General features: G+C 37.6%; 1 protein-coding gene across 1 annotated transcript in view; it reads right to left on the bottom strand.

Moving 5' to 3' along the window:
• The window catches only part of WDR49 (WD repeat domain 49), a gene marked incomplete at both ends in the record, with an annotated part of 136,260 nt that overhangs the window by 104,163 nt on the left and 5,706 nt on the right, over window positions 1–26,391 (bottom strand). Inside the window, 4 exon segments of the mRNA XM_079705231.1 lie at window positions 266–440; window positions 1,485–1,560; window positions 2,042–2,160; window positions 5,447–5,887. Coding sequence (XP_079561357.1) covers window positions 266–440; window positions 1,485–1,560; window positions 2,042–2,160; window positions 5,447–5,887 — 811 coding nt within the window.

Here is a 26,391-nt window from a genome sequence, read left to right as displayed (position 1 = left end):
ATTCTGTGACAATTTTCTCCCGTCTTGAGATTTCTTGACTGCACAGTTCGCCTGAATTAATTGTATGAGGTATAAATTTTAGAAGGAAAAAAAAGAAAGAAGTATTCCTGCTAGTGTGCAGGGGATAGCAAAGTCCAGGTCAAAACCTCCAGGGAATCAATTATTAGTTTCTAGACTTGACACTGTGTGTGAAACATTTTCATTAAGAATGTAAATGTAGAAGTCTAAGGTGACTGTTTCTTTCATTGTTGTTTAAATTCAGTACCTTGTGTGACCCAGTCTCCACAGTGAAGTTCGTGCCCTAATGTATAGCAACATTTGTGATGTCCAGAGCAGAGCTCTGCCCAGTTAATGGTCACGGTTGCTTCTTCATCTTCACATGCACCAGCAGGATGCTCAAAAAGGGAAATCAAGGCCGTTGTGAAAGCAATTACTTGAACCTTGAGAGAGACATTACAAGAAAAACAAACATGGGTAGGGTAACTGTTGCAAGAAGATTCTATGTTCTTTATGATTAATAAGGAATAGGTATTGAATTAACAGGCATTTCTTTAATATTATTTAAAGGTTGCAGGCAGTTATATTGAAAGACATGACACTACAAGGTTGCTAATGCAATTACCAAGGGCATTTATTTGTTTGCTTTTATGATCTATTTGTCATTAAAAACAGTAAAGATGAAAGGCTTACATAATTATGAGTGGAAATTGTTCAAATTAGACTATTTCAGCATTCACAGGCATATTCTACTGTCATTCAGTAAGAAGTCATTTTTCAGAGGTCGGGTGGAATTTGATGGGAAGACAGAAATCATTGTATGCAGTGTCTGGGGTTCAGTGCTGCTCTCTCTAATGCACCTATTCCTTTGTCACAAGAGACAGGAAATAAGCATTTCCCAGGAGCTTGCTACTGAGAAGCCTGAAATCTTATAAATGAAAATGTGAACAATTTGAAAGAATTATTAGAGATAACTTTAGACACAATATTAACTGTTTATTAATATTAGGGTCTATGGGGCTTCCCTGGTGGCGCAGTGGTTGAGAGTTCGCCTGCCTATGCAGGGGACACAGGTTCGTGCCCTGGTCCGGGAAGATCCCACATGCCGCGCAGCGGCTGGGCCCGCTGCTCCGCGACGGGAGAGGCCACAACGGTGAGAGGCCCGCGTACCGCAAAAAAAAAAAAAAAAAAAAAAAATTGGGGTCTAATTGATTAAGCATCCTATGGTGAAAAAGTTAGCAAATATTTTTTTCTAAATAAGTAAAATGAGACTATACACAGGCAAGAAAACCAAAGGGCAGATTGGTTTTCATATGCAAGGAGAAGAATTATGACCTAATCCATCTTTTTCATGTCCAAGGTGTGTGGCCTTGTAATCTATAAAGTAGTTCAATTAGGGGGTCACATTCATTGTACCCTATTTCTATTTTGAGCTAAGCTTTGATGATTAAATCCATAGTGTTCAACCTTATCCTTCCCTCACTTACCTTTCCGGTTATGTCCCCAAGAGAAAGAACTGACTCATTGGCATCAAAAGGGTTGTACCAGGGCCGGCGGCGGCAGCTGCGGCGGCGGCAGCTGCGGCGCCGGCTGCGGCGCCGGCTGCGGTACGAGGCGCGCGCTCGGGGTCCCGGTCGCGAGGAGGAGGAGTCTGTGGCGCGCGGAGGGGAAATGGCTGCCGAAAACAAGCCGGAAGATGATCATGGGAACAGCAATAGTAGTCATGCAAAAATCTTTTTACTGAAAAAGCTGCTTGAATGTCTGCCGAAATGTTCAAGTTTACCCAAAGAGAGGCACCGTTGGAACACTAATGAGAGATCATGATGCAGCCGTCCTTTTGGATTTCTTTTTAATAATGTGTGACCCTTCACCTTTGATCCCCTGACCTGCATTACCTTGGTAACCATTTCTTTTTTTTTTTTTTTTTGCGGTATTTGATTTCCTCAAATAGAGATACCCCTTTGAGCGATAAATTTGCAAAATGCTGTCTTCATTTTCTGTATTAAAATTCACTTCAGTTTAAAAAAAAAAAGGGGGGTTGTACCAATAATCCATGCAAATTGGTGTTCCTTTCAGGCCTTGGGGTTTATATTGACAAGGAAATTCTTCTTTGGACAGCAGATCATAGAAACAAATCTCTTTTCTTGTAAAAGCCACTGTTATCTAAAGTAGCAAAGTAGAAAATCAGAAAATATTTCTGATGGATTTAGTGAAAACAATATGAAAAGCAGACATGCAAATCTTAGCACCAAACCAGACATTTGCACCTGAGGGTCCTTAATGTATTACAGAAGTATAGCATGGTGGCACAAATGTGCTTTATTCTAACCAAGTATTCTAGGCAAGATAAAACCTTTCCCATTTGAACACACTTTCTTCCCTATCCCTACTTTACAGACCCCCAACTTCTTCCACCCATGGGAGACTAAGCAACTAATCACAGGAAAGACAAGGACATAGAGGGCTACAGCATCACACAACCATACAGAAACTTTAAAAAGCATGTTTTATGAGGCAAGCAGAGGCTTTCACAGAAATAAATTAATAAAAATTCTGTAAGTAGCCTTCCTAAGTCAAATAAAATCCTAAAAACTATTTAAGAAAGGGTAAATACATTTGTAAATAAAATTGACAAAACTTTAGCTAGAGTAACCCCCCCAAAAGAGAGAGAAGATAAACATTACTAAATCCAGAAATAAAAGAGCAGATATTACCATCAACCTTACAGGAATTAAGAAAAGGATTATAAGAGAATACCATGACCAACTGTAAGCCAACAAATTAGATAACTGAAATGAAATGTACAAATGCCTAGAAACACAAAATTACCTAAACTAACTCAAGAAGAAATAGAAAATCTCAGCAGACATATAAAAAATAGAAAGATTGAATTTGTAATCAAAAAAATTTCCCACAAAGAAAATCCCAGGCCTGGATGACTTTTCATTAATAAGTTCTATCAAACATTTAAAGAATTAAACCCAATCTTTCTCAAACTCTTCCAAAAACTAGAAATGGAGGGAACACTTTCCAAATAATTTTATGAGGCCGGTATTTCCTAATACCAAGACCACACGAAGATATCACAAGAAAAGAAAACTGCAGACCAATATTCCTAATGAATATAGATGTAAAAATCTTCAGCTAAATAGTATCAAAGAGAATCTAGCAACATATAAAAAAGATTACACACCGTGACCAAATAATATTTATACCAGTGTAGGGAAACAAAATTTGCCACCTCAAAATGTGTCTCTTTGGCATGAGGATTAATTTAGGTTGATTATTTTTAAGAAACAGAAGACTCAGGAAGTTTTTCTTTTTACCTCCCCCCAGCTGCCTGAAGAATTTGGATAAAGGGCCTGTTCCTAGAATAGAGCTATCACCAGAGATATCTGCAAAGACCATGGGCTAGATGTGATGGCAGAAACTCAGGGTCTAGAGTCCACTCTGAGTCCCAGCATCTCTGTATGGTCCGGCAAATATTTGTATACCATATATTTGCTTTTCTATCCCCATGTAAATTGCCTTCATCCCCTTTGAAATCCCAAACCACCATCCCAACACCCTCTTTTGTCTTTGTTAAAGATGATATTTAAGGTGAAGTCTTTGGACACTTTGGTGAGTTACTCAGTTTTCCTGGGTCCCTTCCATATATACATGTTATTAGACTTTTGTTTGATTTCCCTTGTTAATCTGTCTCCTTTCAATTTAATTATTGGACCAACCTAGAAGGGTAGAGGAAAATTTCTTCCTCCCAACACCAGGAATACCAGGTTAGTTTAACACATACAAATATCAACTAATGTAATACACCATATTAATAGAATAAAGGAAAAAGGTGGTATGATCATCTTAATAAATACAAAAAAGCATTTAACAAAACCCAATGCATTTTCATGATAAGAATATTCAACAAATTAGGAATAGAAAGAAACTTGATAAAGAGCATGTACAAAACAAAACAAAACAAAAACACAACCTACAGCTGATATCATACTTAATGGTGAAAAATTGATTGTATTCTCCCTAAGATCAGAAATAAGACGAGGCTGTTCACTCTCACCACTTCTTTTCAACACTGTGCTGGAGTTTCTAGCCAGGGAAATTAGGCAAGAAAAGTAAATAAAAGGCATCCAGATTGGAAAGGAAGAAGTTAAACTAACTCTATTTGTAGATGACACGATCTTATATACAGAAAATCTTAGGGAATCAACAAAAACAACAAAACCAATTAGACCCAATAAGTGAGTTCAGCAAAGTTTAGAATATAAGATTATTTTTTAAAAACTATTTATATTCACTAGCAATGAACAATCTTGAAAATGAAATATCAAAGGCAGTGTAAGAGAAAGAAAAGACAAAGCACAAACTGGGATACAATATTTGTAAATTATCCATCATATAATTGCATAAAACCAGAATATATAAAGAACTCTCAAAACTCAATAATAACAAAATAAACTCAATAAAAAATGGGCAAAGGATTTGAATAGACACTTCACCGAAGAGGATAAATAGTTAGCAAATCAGCACATAGAAATATACTCAACATTATTAGTCATTAGGTGATTCAAACTATCAAACAAACAATTAACAAACTATTAAAAAAATCATAAGACAGAAATATGTACATGAGTGGATATTTGATGATATTAAGGAATTATTGCTATTGATATTAAATGTGATATGGTATTATGTTTATGCTAAAAAGAGAGACTTTTTTCAAAATACTGAAATATTTACAGATTAGATGATTGGATGTTTTGGATTTCAATAGAGGGGAGATGTAGATGAAACAAGATTGGCTGTGAATTGTAAATGGCTAAGGGTGGATATTGGTTCTTAATGGGATTATCCCTTCTTGTGTGTAAGCTTAAATTTTTTCGTAGTAAAATTTACCATCTGCTTAATGTAAAATACCAAGAATATGGATTCTTTAAGCTGCATTCTTCCCTCACAAATTGACTTTCCTTTCAGTATGTTATCTTTCTCATAGGTCTAGTTATATGAGGGTATTTGGACTGAATGGGCCCTACCCATCAAAATTAAGAAACTGACTAGTACAGTGGTCAACATCAGATAAGCAGTTCCCTGAAATTGCACTGAGCTGTGCTATGCACTGATATAGCCTCTCAGCTCTGCATACAGATCCAAGACTCTGCTAAAAACTACAGTCATAAAGGTCTTATCAGCTAGTAATGCAGCATGGCCTCACTGGGGACAGAGCCAACAATCTGAGCCACTACCAGCCTTGTTATTTAAAGGCACACAACAGAACAGTCTGTGAATTGGATTTACTTGCATTCCCTCCAGGTGAGATGAGAGGTACAAAAGAGTAATTCAGCTCTCTGTCACTGCTAGTGTTATACTTGCTATTGATCAGGAGCCCTGTCCTATCATTTCCCCCCTTTTACAAGCAATAAATTTATTTATAAAGACTCTGTACCTTGTTTTCATTGTCCAGAAAAGCCATACTTGTCAGCCACAGGTGTTTAAGCTTGTTAGCATCTGAAATGATGGGAAGCATTTCTTGCAGCTTTAAATTCTCTCCCCAGATTCCTACTAAACCTTCCTTCCTGATGATCAGATAACGACTTGAACTTGTTAAGAAAATTACTTTTTGAATGGTGCCCTTGCATTTCACCGGGAGGAATTCAAGGTCTTTCCACTGGGGAACCACCATTGCCTTTGCTTGTTCATCTTTCTCATAAAGTGTTAACAGCATAAATGAAGTCAGCTTGTCCCAATTAATACAGCCATCTTGGGCCACATCCACTTTATCAAAGAGCTCTCTATATTCTTCCTTTGTGCCCCAACCAACAATCTCTGTCATCCTCTGCACAAACTCTTCTCTGGACATACAAATGGTTTGACTTGGCTCTGAGGGCTAGAAACAGGAAAAAAAAACAAGACATCAGTGAAAACGTCCTAAATACCAGAGCACTGTGCTACCCCCAAAGGTGGATCTAATCAGCGATTCTTCCAAGATGCAAAGAAAAACACCTACTTTATAATGGTGCTATACTTAAATTAATTGGGGCTGCAGAGCAAATAACTGACAGACCTACAAGCTGACATCCTCAATCACAGATGTCCTTATAACTAGCAGAGGGAGATAGGAGAGTCAGAGGTTTGATATGATGATGGGTGCAGAGGTCAGAGTGATGCAGGGCTATGAACCAAGGACTGCAGGTGACCTCTAGAAGCTGGACAAGGTAAGGAAAGAGATTATCCCCTAGAGGCTCCAGAAGGAAGACAATCTTGACAACACATTGATTTTAGCCCTGTAAAACCCATTTTGGAAATCTGAGCTGTAGAACTGTAAAATGATACATTTGCGAGGTTTATGCTACTAAGTTTGTGGCAATTTGTTATAGCATCAATAGGAAACAAATACAGTGGTTTAGAGAAAATGGGTGAATCCCTGAAGAAAGTTTAGCATAGCCAGTAAAATGATATCACAGTGACACTTTAATCCAAGGGCAAGAAGTCACCTCTATGAACACACCATTACAAAGACAGTGAAACCTTATAAGTTGATTTTCATTATTCGTGGTAGTTATGTTCTATAAAGCCTTTGCAAACACTAAATTAGCAGATACTGAACCATGGCTTTTATGGGAAATACAACATTAGGTTTCTGTGAGCCTCTGGTCACAATATTTTCATCGTCAATTCATAATTTTGTTTTATGTCTGTTTCCACTGAAAGACATTTTAATATATACTGTTAATTCATTAACCATGAATTCATGGCCAACACTACTCTAAGTCAAGACTGAGTGAAGCTTATCTAACACACGTATTTTCTCCATAAGGCACAGCACAACCTTCTTGCACTTAGAACTTTACACTACACTTGGGGAGCCATTCTAAACAGTGAAATTACAAAAAAAAGCACAAAATGCAAAAACCTGGCACCAAGTGGAGCACAAATAGGACACTTGTTTATGGTATGAGAGCTGGAATAAGAAGGCAGGGTGTCACTGAGTTTGACCTCAGCACTGAACCGGCACACTGGAAGACTGCAACTTTTTGCCACTCTGTACATGTGTGTGAATGACCATGAAGGTGCCTTGAGTATTGACTTGGGGGTTACAAATAAGTTTTAGCAAGTAGGCAAGTTCATAAATACAGAATCCATGAATAATGAGAAGCATCTGTATTTCAAATAAGTATATAGCTTAATATTGATAGGCTGTTTAGTTCGTTGAGCTTCATGATGAGAGAATCTATTTTTCTACTACCTCAGAGCCAAAGAGTCAGAATTGACGGTAAACACAGGGAGGCAGCATATTGTAGAGCAGTTCAAACAACTGTAGGTTTAATTCTGGTTCCATCAGAGACTGTGGGAACAACTGGCAAGTTACTTCACTATTGAGGCTTAATTCTCCCATCTGTAAAGTGGATATAGCAAAATATCAGTCTCAAGAAAATGATTATGAAGGTTAAATGACATATCAGTAAATGCAGAAAAAGCATGTGACAAAATTCAACACCCATTCATGATAAAAACTCTTAGTAAACTAAGAATAGAAGGAAACTTCCTCAACTTGGTAAAGAATATCTGCCAAAAACATACAGCTAACATCATACTTAATGGTGAAACTTGTAGCATTCCTACAAAGGATCAGGTACAAGGCAAGCATGTCTTCCTCTCACCATTGCTTTTCAATATCATATTGGAAGCTATACTTAATGCAGTAAGACAGGAAAAGGAAGTAAAATTATAATGATTGGGAAGAAAAATAAAACTGTCTTTGTTCGCAGATGACATGATCATCTATGTAGAAAATCTGAAAGAATCAACAAAAAGCTCCTGGAACTAAGAAATGATGATAACAAGATTGCAGGATACAAGATTAATATACAAAAGTCAGTAGCTTTCCTATACACCATCAATGAACGAGAAGAATTTGATATTAAAACCATAATATCATTTTACATTAGCACCCTCAAAAATGAAATACATATAAATCTAACAAAGTGTGTATGAGATCTATATGAGGAAAACTACAAAATTCCTATCAGCAAAGTCAAGAACTAAATTATTGGAGAGATATTCCATGTTCATAGAGAGGAAGATTCAGTATTGTCAAGATCTCAGTTTTTCCCAAGATAATCTATAGATTCCATGCAATTCCAATAAAAGTCTCAGCAAGTTATTTTGTGGATATTGAAAAACTGACTCCAAATTTATATGGTGAGGCCAAAGACTGAGATGAGCTAACACAATGTGAAGGACAAGAACAAAGTTGGAAGCCTGACTCTACCCAACTTCAAGATTTATTATAAAACTGCAGTAACCCAGACAGTGTGGTATTGGCATAAGAATATAGAAACAGATCAATGAAACAGAATAGAGAGCCCAGAAATAGAGCCATATAAACACAGTCAACTGATATTTGACAAAGGACCAAAAGCAATACAATGGAGAAAAGACAAAATCTTCAACAAATGGTGCTGGAATAACTGGACATCCACATAGCAAAAAAATGGATCTAGACACAGACCTTATACCATTCACAAAGATTAACTCAAAATGGATCACAGACCTAAATGTAAAACACAAAACTATAAAACTCCTAGAAGATAACATAGAAACAAACCTAAATCACCTTGAGTTTGGTCATTTAGGTTTGTTTTTAGATGAAACACCAAAGGCACAATCCATGAAAGAAAGAATTCATAATCTGGATTTCATTAAAATTTAAAACCTTCTCATGAAAAACAATTTCAAGAGAATTAGTAGACAAGCCATAGACAGGGAAGTATTTTCAAAAGATACATCTGATAGATAATTCATCCAACATATACAAAGAATTCTTAAAGTTTGACAATAAGAAAACAAATAATCCAATTAAAAATGGGCCAAGGACCTTAATAGATACCTCACCAAAGAACATATACAGAGGGCAAATAAGCATATGAAAGGATGTTCCATATCATATCAGGGAAATGCAAATTAAAACAACAGTGATATATTACTACTTACCTGTTAGAATGGCCAAAATCTGGAACACTAACAACAGTAAATGCTGACACAGATGTAAAGTAACAGGAATTCTCATACATTGCTGGTGGCAACATAAAATCATAGAGACACTTTGGAAGAGAGGTTAGCAGTTTCCTACAAAATTAAACATACTCTTACCATATGTAGATCCAGCAATCACACTCCTTAGAATTTACTCAAAGGATTTGAAAACTAATATCCACACGAAAGCCTGCACACTGATCTTTATAGCAGCTTTATTCATAATTGCCAATACTTGGAAGCAACCAAGATGTACTTCATAGGTGAATGGATAAATAAACTATAGTACATCCACAGAATAGAATAGTATTCAGTGCTAAAAAGAAATGAGCTCTCAAGCCATGAAAAGACATGGAGCAAACTTAAATGCATGTTACTAACAGAAAGAAGCCAATCTGAAAAGGTTACACGCTGTATGATTCCAACTACATGACATTCTGGAAAAGGCAAAATTATGGAGACAGTAAAAAGATCAGTGGTTGCCAGGGATTAGAGTGGTGGAGGACGATGAATAAGCAGAGCACAGAGAATTTTCAGGGCATTGAAACTACTCTGTATGGAACCACATTAACGCATACATGTCGTGATACATTCGTCCAAACCCATAGAACGTACAACACCAAGAGTGAACCTTAATGCAAACTGGACTTTTTGGGTGATTATGATGTGTCAAAGTAGATTTATGAGTTGTAACAAGCGTACTACTCTGGTGGGGATGCGGATAATGGGGGAGGGTGTGCATGTTTCAGGGTAAGGGGTATATGAGTAACCTCTGTACATTCCCCTTAATTTTGTTGTGAACCTAAAACTGCTCTAAAAATATAAAGTCTTAATAAAAACGGTTAACTGAGATACCACGTGTGTGAGAACTAAGTAATCAAGTGTTTAATAGAAGTTAGTCTAAGCTTTTAATTAATTAAATTAACTTTCTGAGAAATAATTGGTATTTAGCCGTTTGAACTACTCAGAAGTCCATCATTCTTAACTTTGTTAAATTATTTTTAGACTAAAAAGTTTAGATGATGGAAATTTTTCAGTGACCCAGATCTTGAGTACGGAAAGAAACCTTATCTTAAAAACACTCCATTTGAGCCCAAACTGCAAACTGTTCCTGAAAGCTAAGTCAAGTTGATCTCAATTTTAAACTATTATGTAATGACATCAATCAGCCTCTCAAATCTATATCATTATCCCTTTAACAAAAAGCATTTTAAAGCCAAACCTTATTTTCTTCCTATAAGTTTGTAATTTATTTTTATTTCTACGAACAAGAAACTGTTCTGACTGACAAATACCAAGACAATTTCTTTTTTACATTCTAGAATATGGAATGGCAAATAGACCATAAACAAAGAAGAAAATTAATTTTCTTCCCCAAAGTAACATATACGATCAACTTTATAATTTTCTGCACATTGATAATGCCAATATGCACCAGGGGAAATTTTGAGAAATACTTCCAATTTATGAAATGTGACAGAGAAGCACAATTGTATGACATACTTGGCAATTCTATTACTAATTGTTCACTCACTAGCTTTTTTTGCTTTTAGTTTTAAAATAAAACCATGGTTTTACCATGAAAATCCTTCATTCTAAATAAATATGCACCAGGGAAGTCCCACATTAAACAATTTTATTCAAACAATATTTATTATTGTTGAAGACACATCCACATCAAGTTAAATTCACAAGCATATATTTAGTCTAGCTAGGGAAATATTAAGAATTTATGAAATTGGGGCTTCCCTGGTGGCGCAGTTGTTGAGAGTCCGCCTGCCGATACAGGGTACACGGGTTCATGCCCCGGTCCGGGAAGATCCCACATGCTGCGGAGTGGCTGGGCCTGTGAGCCATGGCCGCTGAGCCTGCGCGTCCGGAGCCTGTGCTCCGCAACGGGAGAGGCCACAACAGTGAGAGGCCCGCGTAGCGCAAAAAAAAGAATTTATGAAATTGGATTTCATTATAAAACATAGAGCATAAAATAATTCTCAGTTCCTTCAACTGAAAATTTAATTAGTATGGCTTTAACAAAACCTTCTTCCCATAGACAATTTGTTCTAATTTGAATGTAGGCCTTCCAAATAAAAACTACCTCATAATGTTTTAAAGTATACCCTTTCACTCCTATTAGCCATGATTCTCTGTCTGGTCTTTTTGAGTAATAATTAGTACCTCTGCATCTATTAGAACTCCTTTTCTAATAAAATTGAAGAGTGAATGATCCATTAGAAAATGTATTCTCGTTCAGCTCTTCCTAAGATGATGTTAAGAAGTTTATTTTGCTATGTCTATGTAACTATGAGTAAGAAAATAACCAGCTATGGCCTCTCATTGTTCTTGCAAGGAAGCTAATATACTCAGAATGTCTGGCTGATTATCTCAGCAAGCACGACTTTAGACCATTAGAAAAATCTTCCTGTCTTCCTGAATCCCTTTCAAAGAATATTCTAAAAATCATCTCCTTTTACCTAGAAAGCATTTTCTGCAACTACAGTCAGTTCTTGTGAGCTGTCTTTAAGAAAAAAAAAAAAAAAAGCATGAACTCTGTTACATTCTCTTCAGCTTTTGAGCTTTGTTAAGATTTGGATTTCACTGTAACTTATATAAAAACTGAGCACTAAGGCTAAGCACAAAATTCTGAAAATATACCCTTTCTAAGAAACTTGACAGCCCTTTTTTTCACCAAGAAGAGATCACATACTTTCAATTAGCAATATATGAGTGTGCCAACACATTTAAAAATTATTTATTTTTTGCATAAAATAATCCTTGTTTACTATAGAAAAGACAAGATATAGATAAGCCAAAAATTAAAATCCTCCGTAATGCCAACAGCCTACCAGACTTGTTCCTAGGCAGAAACAGAAATACCTGTGCATTATTTACCAAATGGTGTCATGATTTACATACCTTTGTGTGCTGCTTTTTCCATTTTACATCGTACCATGAAGCTATGCCTTGTATAATATATATTGGTCTTTAACATCATTTTAATGGCCACGGAATATTCTATGGAAAGGCATAAAATTTATAACCCCTGTTAATAAAAACTTCAATTGTTCCCAATGTGTTCCTGTTTCATAGAAACAACCCTGCAACAAACATTCCTGCACATACATCTTTGCTTGTTTGTCTAATTATTTCCTGAGGGAAATTCCCTAGAAGCAGAATTGCTGAGTCAAAGAATTTGCACAAGTTTTTGATGTATTTTGCCAAATCTTCCTCCAGAAGACTCAACAAATTTACATTTCCATTAACAAAGTATGAGACTGCCTATACCTCACCAAGCTGGGGTATTCTCATTCTTCTTAAGAGTCACCAACTGGTTTCTAAAAAATAGTTCTAGTAAGGCTGAACATTGACATACTTGCTGGCAAAACAGATCAAACATTCCCAAAGCAGACACAAATATTTCCAAATCTGTTGACTCTTAGAAATGTTGTTTATCTTTGTTTTTTCCTTGACTTTTTCCTATAGCAATATTTTATAATGAAATGAGGGCAAAATTTTTTTCTTTTTTTTCCTACTCTGTGAACAGGGACTTCCCCAAGACAAGAATACAAGAATACTTTCCCAAGACAAGAATACAAGTCCTACTACAGAGAGAGCACAATCCAATTTAGTCAGAAATCTGGGTATTTTCTCCTTTGTCAAAGCTGATAGTCGGTTAACATGTCACTGACCCAAGTTTCACTGCCTGATATTGTTGAGTATTTACTTTCAGATTCTGAAAATTAATGTCAAATGGCAAGTTGTAAACCACTTAGAGAAGTATTTCCATCCATTGATCTATTTATTAATAAAATATATATTGAACATGTACATCATACAAGGTATCATGAGGTAGATTTATTTATTCATTCATTCAACAAACACTTAGTAAGTGCCTTCTCCATGCCAAACACTATTCTAAGCCCTCAGCACCAGCTCTGAACAAGGTAGTTGAAGTCTATGCTCTTCGAGTACTTACATTAGAGTGGGGAGCCCAGGGATGCTGATAACATTGAATGACACATGGCTCTAGGTTACCAAAAGTAAAAAAATCACAAGAATAACACTAATTATTGCTTTTCCTAATTTCAAACTGAATTTAGGACTTAAACATGTCAAAAACATTCCATGAACTGAAATCTTGTGTGGACCAGAAATCTTTCTTAAGTCTGAAAAAAAAATTTTTTTAGATGATTAAAATTCTGCAGTGCTTCTTTTTCTCTACATAAAAAAATAGTTTCTAATAGGATCTCAGAATCTTGTTTTCCCCAGAATCTGCTGGTTTTATCAAGTAATTAACCAAAAATAATATTTCTTCTATCAAATAGGTAACATGATTTTTGGGTAAAGCTCCATGACAGCTGGATGAAGATATACTATCTCAGTGCATCCTTCCCCCCATCTCTATAATTAATTTTTTTTTTTTTTTTTTTTTTTTTTGGTACGCAGGCCTCTCACTGTTGTGGCCTCTCCCGTTGCAGAGCACAGGCTCCGGACGCGCAGGCTCAGCGGCCACGGCTCACGGGCCCAGCCGCTGCACGGCATGTGGGATCTTCCCGGACTGGGGCACGAACCCGCGTCCCCTGCATCGGCAGGCGGACTCTGAACCACTGCGCCACCAGGGAAGCCCTAGAATTAAGTTTAAAATTGGCATGCTGCTTCCTCACACTTCATTCCATTGCACTTGCTTCAATTTCCCTTGGTCACAAAGTGCATTGGTTATGAATATGTATTAGAGTTTGCTGTCAAACCCTGTGAACAACTTCTGGAGCAGAAGATTAGATATGTTATTTCAAACAGATGCATCAGTTTATATCATCCCTTGCAATTTTTATCTACCAATGAACATCCATGAGAGATTGAACAACAGAAGAGACTAGTCTGCCAGCCAAGGTTCATACTGCTATTTTTTCTTGCTGCAATGGATTTTAGTTGGTTTTAATTTTCATTTACATTATGATATCAATGATTCAAGAGCTTACCAATCTAAATGGAGTTAAATTTTTGTGACTAACAAAGACACAGGCCCTGAAACCCCCATATTGAATTTAAGGTTTAGAACTAAACTCTCCCAAACCAAAAATTCAACAGGTAGATTTCCTATTCAACTGGTAAATTAGAAGTGAATTGCAGTTGCAAGATATAGAGTCAATAAATCTTTCTCTTTTAAATAAAGATCATATTCCCTGAGAAGTGTAAGTGTCATAATATTTTTCTCTAAGTCTATGGAAGTCTTTAATTTTCTGCTATGGACCTAAACCATGTTTATCACTATCATCTGTTTTGCCTAAGCTTAAAAACTTGGAGGGATGAGCCTGACCAGTGGAATGGTATAGCCAAGAAACATTTGAGCTTCATTGATCTTCATTTGGAAATATCCTTACAGTAGGATAAACATATACTGTTTTTAAAACCAATTGCTCTCTCTTCACTGGAAACCACAGACAGAGTCAAAGAATTGCACACATCCATGAACTTCAGGCATGTTAGAGCTTGAAGAAAGTTTAGAGAATCTACACCAAACCCTTCATTTAAAAGGAAGAAACTGAGGCCCAGAGAATTAAAAAGACTTCTCTGAGGTCACATAGCTCACTGCTGTCAGAAATAGGCTTAGAATCTAGGATTTCCAATTCCTAACTACTTTCATCATGCCACAAATATGTTGACTTCAACAAAATCTGATTCTCTCTAGGATAGCACATTCATCAAAAAAACAGAAAAATATGAGGTTGGAATGTGTATACCCAAATGGTCTCAGGCAATTTTGCTAAAATCTATTTACTTAGAACCCTTACTTAGACCAGCTTTCTGCTGGTCTACTTAAAATTTACATATGAACTCTGAATCAATATAGTAAGCAGGAAATGACTAAAAAGTCAGAAAGATTCCAACCCAGGTTCCAGAGGAAAATTTTTTAAACCAAATTACCAGCTCCTTCCTGCTCTTCGTATTCTTCTCAAACCAGAAATCCAACACTTCAACCAACCTCTGGCCATTATACTCATTCCTTTTCTCTGCCACACTTCCATCCCAGGTGTCTAGCGAAACACTAGCCCTGGAAAAGCATCTTCTCCATGCCTACATCCAGGCTGCTGAACAAATGTCACAGAAATGGACAGAATGGTGTCACAGTAATAAAATGCATGATCACCAACCTCAAAAGGTCCCTCCTATGCTACTAGGAATGCTTCCATGTTTCCTGGCAGAACTCTTACCCTTATTTTCACTTTCTTCAAACACCTACTTCATCCTTTCCCTGTCCATTCCTAACACAGAAGTCTGACTATTAATTCACAGCAATGAAGAAGGAAAATAGAGAGGAGGAGGAAGAGGGGTAGGGGACATCAATCAGATGGGAACTTCCTTAGTTTTCTGCACGCACATAGAGTTTGACCTGCACCTGTAGCCATTTCCTTCCTTCCTTCCTTCCTGTGGTAACAGAAATTCTCCTGTTTCCTGGATATGTCCTTCCCCCACCACCTCAGTGACTCTCTTCTCTTGCTCTCTCTTGACTCCTTTTCATAAGCATTTCAACATAATCAAATTACTTGAACTGTTAAAAATCTTCCCTGACATTCCCATCTGCTTTCAGCTACTGTCCCACCTTCTCCTTTCAAACAGCCATCTCAAAGCAATCACGTTCACACACTGTCTCAATTTTCTCTCCTCCAATTTACTCAACCTTTGCAGTCCAGCTTCTTTCCCTGAAATGGTTCTTACCAAGAAGATTAAAATCCTTTAACTAAATCTTTTAGTGGATTCTTTCAAGTTCTTATAAGGTGAAAAATGTACCAAGTTAATATTTGATGCCAAAATATCTTTGTTTGAGAAAATTTCTTGAGACTTCTATTTAGTTAGAAAGTGAAACCTGAGGCCCATGAAAGACATCGATCAAGAAAGCAAAAGGTTCAAGCTGCTCTAAAGGAGAGAAGAAGAATTTGGTATTTGTTTTGTTGTTTGTTTAAGCAGATGGGAAGAGAATAGTGTCAGAAAGGGCACGTGGACAAGATGGGAGACAACAAGAGAGCAGACGAAGACATGGCAATAAAGGGCCATTGAGAAAATCTCATAGGCAACACAGCCATTGATAAAATATAGATATAAATACTTGTTAGTTTTTCATGAACCTCCCTCCATGTGGCTTCAAGCCACTAAGATACAGCCCCCCACACACACACATATACACACACCCTTAATCTCTTCCTCAGCTCTTCTGCTGAAGAATTTGGCCTCCCATGCACCTATGGTCACCTAATCTATGACATAGGAGGCAAGAATATACAATGGAGAAAAGACAGTCTCTTCAATAAGTGGTGCTGGGAAAACTGGACAGCTACATGTAAAAGAATGAAATTAGAACACCCCCTAACACCATACACAAAAACAAACTCAAAATGGATTCGAGACCTAAATGTAAGGCCAGATACTATAAAACTCTTAGAGGAAAACATAGGGAGAACACTCTTTGACATAAATTACAGCAAGATCTTTTTTCGCCCACCTCCTAGAATAATGAAAACAAAAACAAAAATAAACAAATGGGACCTAATGAAACTTAAAAGCTTTTGCACTGCAAAGGAAACCGTAAATAAGATGAAAAGACAGCCCTCAGAATGGGAGAGAATATTTGCAAATGAAGCAGCTGCCAAGGGACTAATCTCCAAAATATACAGACAGCTCATGCAGCTCAACATCAAAAAAACAAACAACCCAATCCAAAAATGGGCAGAAGACCTAAATAGACATTTCTCCAAAGAAGACAATACAGATGGCCAGGAGGCACATGAAAAGATGCTCAACATCACTAATTACTAGAGAAATGCAAATCGAGACTACAATGAGGTATCACCTCACACCAGTCAGAATGGTCATCATCAAAAAATCTACAAACAATAAATGCTGGAAAGGGTATGGAGAAAAGGGAACCCTCCTACACTGTTGGTGGGAATGTAAATTGATACAGCCACTATGGAGAACAGTATGGAAGTTCCTTAACAAACTAAAAGTAAAACTACCATATGACCCAGCTATTCCACTACTGGGCATATACACAGAGAAAACCATAATTCAAAAAGATACATGCACCCCAATGTTCAGCGCAGCACTATTTACAATAGCCAGGACATGGAAGCAACCTAAGTGTCCATCGACAGATGAATGGATAAAGAAGATGTGGCACATATATACAACGGAATATTACTCAGCCATAAGAAGGAACGAAATAGTGCCATTTGTAGAGACGTGGATGGAACTAGAGGCTGTCATACAGAGTGAAGTAAGTCAGAAAGAGAAAAACAAGTATTGTATAATATCACTTATATGTGGAGTCTAGAAAAATGGTGCAGATGACTTATTGGCAAAGCAGAAATAGACATAGATGTAGAGAACAAACATATGGATACCAAGGGGGGAAGGCGGGGGTGGGATGAATTGGGAGATTGGGATTGACATATATACACTATTGATACTGTGTATAAAATAGATAACTAATGAGAAGCTACTGTATAGCACAGGGAACTCTACTCAGTGTTCTGTGGTGACCTAAATGGGAAGGAAATCCAAAAGGAGGGGATATACATTTACGTATAGCTGATTCATTTTGCTGTACAGCAGAAACTAACACAACATTGCAAAGCAACTCTACTCCAATAAAATTTTTTTTTTAAACTCATCAAACTGAAAAAAAAAAAAAAAAGAATTTGGCCTTTATGACAGGCTGCTTTGGGGGTTTTTCCTTCCCCAGAACTTTATAGTAGTCTCATCATACCACATCAATTGTGGGAGAAGCTCCAGTATTTTTTCTGGCAGCATTTACCAGTGTCTGTTCACTGACCAAAGTCCACAGTTGTTTAAGGTTGACTGTTATGCAGAAGCTCTGCCAGAAAGCAAGGAAGTGATAAAAGATTGATGGAAACATGTAAAAAGGATGCAGGAGCTGGCTTGAAGGGGCTCACACTGTCCAAACTTCGGCAATTTCAGTATCAGAAAGAATAATGATGGTAATAGATAATAATGCATTGAATAGAATAAATGAATCCATGAGTCTGTAGTAACACCCAAGAGAGACAGACAGACAGACAAACAGACAATAGAAGGAAGAGAGAAAAGAGAGTGAGAAAGAGGAAGCCTCTTTATTACAGAGGAATGCTACATTGAGAATAAACAAGGATCAAAAGAATTTAAAAGTCACCATTTTCCAAGACTATGTAGTCATTGTTTCAAGCAAAGATCATCAATTAATGCTTAAACTAATGGGTGAAAGTTACTGAAGAATACTATAACACAATATCAAAGTACCACGACACAGGTACCTTTACAAAGTAGAACTCTACTGGACCCACTTTATCAAGGGATCCAACTTATAGCATCACCAGTAATGAGACAAACTGACATGCTGTGCCTCTGATGTCATTCAAGAGGTGGACATAACATTTCTTACGTAGTATCTTTTCCAAAAATGGTGAACCTAAATCTAACAGTGAAGAATCAATAAGAAAATCCAGATTGTGAGATGTTCTAGACATCTGACACGACCCTTCAAAAATATCTATGTCATGATAGATGAGAAAAAGTAAGAGAATGCTTCTAGATTAAAGGAAACTAAAGGAAATGTGTGATCCTGGAAGGGATCTATAATTTAAAAAAAAAAAACATGAAAGACATTACCCGGACAAACAGCGATATTTTAATACACACATTTTTATTAGGTAATATAAGAAGTTAAATTTCCTGGGTAAGATAATTTCATTGCCGTTATTTAGAAGAAGACCCTTGTTCCTAAGAGATATATTTTGAGTTAATTGGGGCAAACTATCATCATGCCTGAAATAACTTTTAAATGACTGAGGTAAAACCATGTGCTATGTTCTGAATATTCACGTCCCCCCAAAATTCACAAGTTGAAATCCTAATGCCTTAATGCCTGTGTGATGATATTAGGAGGTGGGACCATTGGGAAGTGACAGGTTATGAAGATGGAGCCCTTATAGATGGAATTAGTGCTCTTATAAAAGAGACCTCAGAGAGCTCCCTAGCCCCCTCCACCATGTGAAGACACAACAAGAAGTCTACAGCCTGGGAGTGGGCGCTCACCCACCCAGGCTGGTACCCTGATCTCAGACTCCCAGCCTCCAGAACTGTGAGAAATAAATTTCTGTTGTTTATAAGCTACCCAGGCAGCAGAATATTAACGATTACTGAATCTGGGTGGAGGGTATATACTCACTGCACTTGTCTTTCCATTTTCAAATTTCTGTAGGCTTGATATTTTTCAAAATAAAAAGTTCAAGGAGAAAAAAAAATACTCATTTCTCTTCCTGTGTTCCCCAACTCAATGTATGTTACCACCTTAATACACTCAATTGATCAACGAGTTCTGTGCAGCATCACTCCCGAATCTCTCCACTAATCTCTGCTGTGCAGGCAGGCCATTGTACCAGCCCTCTAAGTGGTCTCTCCGCCTTCTTTTGATCCTGCTCCCATCTCCACCCCCGAACCATTTTCAAAAAATACAGCCTTAGTGATCATTTCCAAAATGCCAATCCCATCATGTCATTCCCATGATTAAAACATGTTTGGGGCTCTGTACAGTTCCCCAATATCCGCCTCTTTATTTATTTGTGTGTGTGTGTGTGTGTGTGTGTGTGTGTGTGTGTATCACTTCTTCTTTATCCATTCATCTATTGATGGACACTTAGGTTGCTTCCACATATTGACTATTATAAATAATGCTGAAATGAACATAAGGGTGTACACATCTTTTTAAATTTTATTTTATTTATTTATTTTTTATACAACAGGTTCTTACTAGTTATCTATTTTATATATATATATTAGTGTATATATGTCAATCCCAATCTCCCAATTCATCCCACCACCACCACCACCACCACTTCCCCCCTTGGTGTCCATACATTTGTTCTCTATATCAGTGTCTCTATTTCTGCCTTGCAAACCTGTTCATCTGTACCATTTTTCTAGATTCCACATATATCCGTTAATATACGATATTTGTTTTTCTCTTTCTGTCTTACTTCACTCTGTATGACAATCTCTAGGTCCATCCATGTCTCTACAAATGACCCAATTTCGTTCCTTTTTATGGCTGAGTAATATTCCATTGTATATATGTACCACATCTTCTTTATCTGTCTGTCTCTTTGTCTGTCTCTTTAACACAGTTCTCTAAGGCCTTCTTGATGGTTCTGGCTTGATGCTCCAGCCTTATCTTTCCTTCCTTTCCCCTTTGCAGATGAGTTTTCTGACTTCTTCAAAAAGCATCACACTGCTTCTGCTCAAGCAAACTTTGTACTTCGCATCCTCTTTCTAGAAAACTACTCTCCCAAGCCCCATTTACCTGCCTGAATGATGCCCTTCTGTCAGATGGCAGCCTGGATGTTACTTCCTCCAGGAAGCTTCCCCGGAGTCCCCTCCCCAATGTGAGCTATGTGCTCCCCCAACATTGTTCTCTCCTCAGAGCACTGAGTGATTACAGAATAACTCCAAGTTTATTTGTCAATATATCTCTCCGTGAGGGAAGGTCTGGGTCTCAGCGGTTTTCAACTTCCATAGGGTAAACATTCAATAAATATCTGTTGTAAGAATCAGTAAATGAATGAATGTATTGTTAATATTCTCATCTATATTGTAGAGGTGGTGCTCATCTGTTTTACCAATAATAGCCGGTTTGGGGAGGGGGTCAGAGTAGTGAACAATGGTCAAGTTATAGAATCATACTGTGTAAAATAATATTGGAAGATGAGAAATAAATTTGAGTAAAGTTTAGCATTGTTCACTAAGGGAAAAGAGACAAAAATGGAAATCAGACCACTTTGGGTGATGTTCTGGTTTTGCCAACAACTCAAATGGACAAATCCCTTCATTTGGATTTTTGTTTCCTCACCTGAAAAATAAAGGCAACAATGGCTCTCTATAGTCTCTCTCTTAATGCTAAAGTTCAATGAAAGGAAGGTGATGGAGAAAACTACTTCATAGAGAGACAAAGTATGTATAAAATGTGCTGCTTTTAAATTCAGCATCGTTAGACCATACATTTAGAAAATAGTAGCACCGAGTCTTTAGGCTATTAAGATATACTGACATTTTAATAACATTTGTCTTTGCATTGAATTATGGTATAGATAAGGAGTCCACAAAGCCATTTGCCATACCTTATCCTGCTACAAGCACAGTTTTATTTTTTCATAATTGAGACCTTGACACACAAGATCTCAATTATGGAAAATACACACATTTTTCATTTTAGAATATGATTATGCACTGCTCTGCAATTTTCTTTTTTTCACTGAACAGTAAATCTTGGCAATCTTATGTCTTCCTTATTCTTTTTAATAGCTGAGTAGTAGAAGTATACCATAATTCATTTATCCGTTAATTTATTGATGAATATTTGGGGTGTTTTAAATACTCTGTTTTATTGACAATATTACAATGAATATTTTTATACAAATTTTATTTCTGTACCTGTCATAATTTATTTAGGATAGCTTGTAGAATTGGAGTTGCTGGTTCAAAAAGTATGCATTTGATACATTTTACATTTGATATATTCCAGAAAATTGTCTACCAAAAAAGCCTTCACAATTTACAATCTTAGTAATAGTGTTCATTTCCCTGATTCTTTGCCAACAGTAAATATTATTGATCTTTTTAATCTTTGCCAAGCTGATGAATGAAAAAGGATGTCTTCTTTTTTGATTAGAGTTTCAAATCCAATTCCTAGTGAGTTGGAGTATCTTTTCACATGGCTAGCAGCTATTTATGTGGCACTCTTCCTTGAATGCACAAAATAAAATATGTAATATATATTATATGTAAAATACACTGTATGTAAAATAAAGCTACATGTGATATGTGCACATGCATATATGGGTAGAAATGAATGAAAAATACACTAGAAGTATGCTACATTAAGAGTAGTTACTCAGGGTACTGTAGTTGCTAAGGGTAAGCCATGGTAAGAGGAGACTTTCATGTGTAACTTTGATTTTCTACAATGAAAATAATGTATTCCTTCCTTTTCTTTTAATAATAAAAGAAACGTTAAATAAATAGGAATCATAAAAATTGTATATGACTGACTGCACCCCTTTTTTCTGTTTGTTTGTTTCTCCTCCCTCAACTTCCAGGAAATAACGCTGCTTCTTTATTTATGGTATGGACTCCATTTGTTTCTCTACCCCCTTGAAGGATTCCCCTAAGATCCTGCCTTAGACACTCTGCTCTTTCCTCAAGATAATCTCATTTGCACCCAGGGTCGCCACGCTCTAGGGTCTCACACTGATTTCTCTCTGCCAGTCTGATCCTTCTACATGACCCTACCTGTACTTAATCAGAGCATCTGCAATTAGAGAAAGAAAAGAACACACAGGAGCTATGAAGAGAGAAAACAGGAGCAGGATAAGGTGCTAACCCAGCCTGGGTAGTGAGAGAAGACTTTCTGGGATGGTGGTATTTAAACATGAAGTATGAGTAGGAGTTGGCTGGAGATTGGGGGGAGGGAAGAGGGAATATTCCAACATGAGGCACCAGCATTTGATAGGTCCTAAAACAGGAATACTGTTAAAGCATTCAAGTAACTAAAATACCGCCAGCATGAACAATTTGGGTAATGTGCCAGTGTCAGATAATTTTGTGACTGACTTGTTGGAACCATAAATCCAGACTGAAAACCAGTGGCGAGGGGAGGGGGCCTTGAAGGCGGAGGTAAGGATTCCCTTGAAAGAAATGGATGTCCCCATTCTTTACAGCCCTAGGAAAGTGGAGAGATAGGTCTTAGACCAAAGTAAAGGAAAATATTTTCTGGTATCTCTGGGGCCAATAATCAATTTGGCCTCCAGGCTCTAAGGAATGAGCAGTCTGGTATATTTCCAGGGGGATTAAGGTGCTGAAAGTAGCCCCTTGGCCATATAAATGTGGCCAGAAGTGAGGAACAGGAACAAGTTAGTAGGATACCAAGAGAAAGGTCTGACACAGCCTTATCCAATAGGACTTTCTGTGATGAAGAAAATCTTCTATTATCTGCACTATCCGATGTGGTGCCTACAAGCTACGTGAGCCTACTGAATATTTTAGATGTGGCTGGTGCTTGTGAGTAACTGAATTTTTTATTAAATTCTAACTTTATTTCATTTTAACTTAAATAGCCACATGTGGCCCATTGCCACCATATTGGACAGACCTGGAGGAAGACCAGTGTGACAACCTGGCCTCAGGGGTGTTGAGAGAATTAGGGAGGGAGAACACGGGAGGTGATGGAGTAGAGGAAAACCATGTCCCTGGAAGTCCTCAGCAGAGAATGCTGATGCCCGGAGAATCAATATCTCACAAGATGCTTATCCATAATATGGTGGTAAGACGTGATGAGGGAAGAAAAGACCCAAGGGATTCGTGTCTGAGCAAGAGTGAGGCAGAGCTTCAGGCAAAGGTCAGAAATCAAAAAGAGACAATTCAGAGGATTCCTATTTCTAGCAACAAAGTTGGTGGGGTCTTGTCTCATCATTGGGTGTGCTATACTTGCTAACACAGGACAAATGTGAAATCAAAATAGCACAAATTATAGTTCTCCAGTTGTCTTTCTTCATGTTCCTTTTTAAATTTTCAGGCAATTACAAAGGTAGGCTGTGCCCTAGGTCTAAAGGCCTGGCTAAGTTGATATACTACAAATGAATAGCAATAGGCATCTTTGCTTTCTTTCTTTCTCTTTTATGACCAGTTTCTTGGTTGCCTTCTCTGCTTCAGTCCTGGCCAAAGCTTAAGGTTAAAATGTCTGTCCCCCAAAAGCACTCTTCACCACCCTCTCTGACCAAGATTCATTTTTATAAGCACCTGTTATGAAAGCACACAGAGAAATTAGAAAAGGCATGAAGCCGTTAGAACATGTCACAAAATTTAGCACAAAGGCAGCAGTGTTCAGGAAGACCAATTTTTCATATGTGTTGACAAAGGACTTCACTTGCTTGTGTTTTGGTGATGGCCTCGTTTGTTAACCTCACCCATGAATTCTAGCAACTCAGACAAAACCACCAAAGAATTCCTCTGTCGTTTCCAATTGTGCCAGCTGTAGGGCTGTTGGATTTGTCTTCACGATATTACCTTAATGCTGAGGAGGGGTGCCTTCAGGGTTCACTGATTTTCTACTGCCATCCAAAATAGGTTTTTTGGATTCCACTAAGGGAGTTGGGGCAAGAAATGCTCTGCCCTGCTGTCTTTGTTCAGCAGGTGATGGATTGACTGAGATTGCTGAATGTACTCTGTACTATGGAATAAAGTTATAGATTAAGCTTTACCTGTTTACTTTCTCTCAAGCCTCCATTGAATGCCTTTAGAAAGGAAAAAAATAACAAAAAAGCAATGAGTTATTCCTACCTTTCCCTTTTATTCTTCCACCCTTCTCTGCATTGATTTTATTGTAGGAAGTGTTGATTATTTGCTGATTGTGCATTAATTCCAAGTTACCAAGGCACAGTGCCTGTGTGCTACTAACTTGACATGCTCGTTTTGTTAATGAAGTCCTTATTCTATTGGATTCCTATGCCTTAGAGCAAATCTCAAAGGGAGATTGCCTGGTGGCCAGTGGGAGCCATGCCATACAATGGGCTGGGAAGTTGGCAATCTACCCCAGAGCCCTGGCTCTGCCCCATGGGACAACTCAATTAAATATCTTTGAGCTTTATTCTCCTTATGTATAAATGGGAAATAAAAATATCTGCCCTGCCTACATTCCAGGCTGGTGAGAGGATCAAATAACACGATACCTACAGAAGTGTTTTATAAAATCTTACTGAACTTCAAAGATATTAAATTTTTATTCATCATTTTTACCTCCACTGATTTCTAGAAAGAGTTTTAGTTCAGTTGCAATAGAAGGTACATAGGGACCATTAAAGCAAAGATAAAAGAGCAAGGATCATATAATGAAAATAGAAGATAATTGTTCCAGAAAAATCTATGTTAAGAATAGTTGTATCGGTTGAACACTGAATTTAGCTTTGAACTTCCTGGCAGCTAAGGCAAAACACAAAACACCATTAGGCACACGACTTTCCTTAATCTATGAAATAAGCACACTGGTTTATTAGGAGAGATGGAAATTTTCCTACCATTAACTGTAAGGATTGTGGGTGAGACTGTTTTCTGGGCACACTCCAGCCTACACTTTCCAGATGGCCTTGCAATTGGGACGGGAACCTGACCCACAAAACCCTTCCCCACGTGCTCCTTCATGCTCTTCCCCCATGACTAGCTTGACATATGGCCACTGTGGAAGGAGGAAGTTGGAAGGAGCCCGGGGACCAGAATCCCTACTTGGAGATGCCTGCCTATTAGAAATATCTGCTCTCTATATGAGCAAGAAATAAGTCTTTATCATGAATGTGCTATTATATATTTTACACAGTTTGCATACCTTATAAAAATAAAGATTTTCTAATTTTGGAACTTTATTGGATTCTATAATACACAGTTTTTAACTATCAGTCTTACCTTAAAAATATTTTTTTAAATGATCTTCATGGACTGTCTCATATTTTGACAGAGGCAAGCAAAATCTAACAGTTCTGAGGAAAGGGAATGAAACAAAGATGGGTGATTTTATTTATGTGTTTGGAATGGTGATGTCTGGGGTAGAAAAGAAAGAAGCAAGAGGTAAGAATAGTTCTGGACCATGAGCCATAGCCAGGAAGGCCTGTCCATTTGGGTAACTTAATAGTGAAGATACAGTGAGCGATGAGAAGGCGGGTCCCTAGTGAACTGGGAGAATCCTGACAGTTCAGAAGGAAGGATAGGTGGCGCTGGGAAAACTGGACAGGTACACGTAAAAGTATGAGATTAGGGCTTCCCTGGTGGCGCAGTGGTTGAGAGTCTGCCTGCCGATGCAGGCGACACGGGTTCGTGCCCTGGTCTGGGAAGATCCCACATGCCGCGGAGCGGCTGGGCCCATGAGCCATGGCCGCTGAGCCTGCGCGTCCGGAGCCTGTGCTCGGCAACGGGAGAGGCCACAACAGTGAGAGGCCTGTGTACCGCAAAAAAAAAAAAAAAAAGGTATGAGATTAGATCACTCCCTAACACCATACACAAAAATAAGCTCAAAATGGATTAAAGACCTAAATGTAAGGCCAGAAACTATCAAATTTTAGAGGAAAACATAGGCACAACACTCTATGACATAAATCACAGCAAGATCCTTTTTGACCCACCTCCTAGAGAAATGGAAATAAAAACAAAAATAAACAAATGGGACCTAATGAAACTTCAAAGCTTTTGCACAGCAAAGGAAACCATAAACAAGACCAAAAGACAACGCTCAGAATGGGAGAAAATATTTGCAAATGAAGCAACTGA

This window comes from Hyperoodon ampullatus (assembly GCF_949752795.1).
Source record: "Hyperoodon ampullatus genome assembly, chromosome: 5".
Classification (NCBI taxonomy): Eukaryota; Metazoa; Chordata; class Mammalia; order Artiodactyla; family Ziphiidae; genus Hyperoodon; species Hyperoodon ampullatus.
This window is presented reverse-complemented; position numbering and strand designations above follow the sequence as displayed.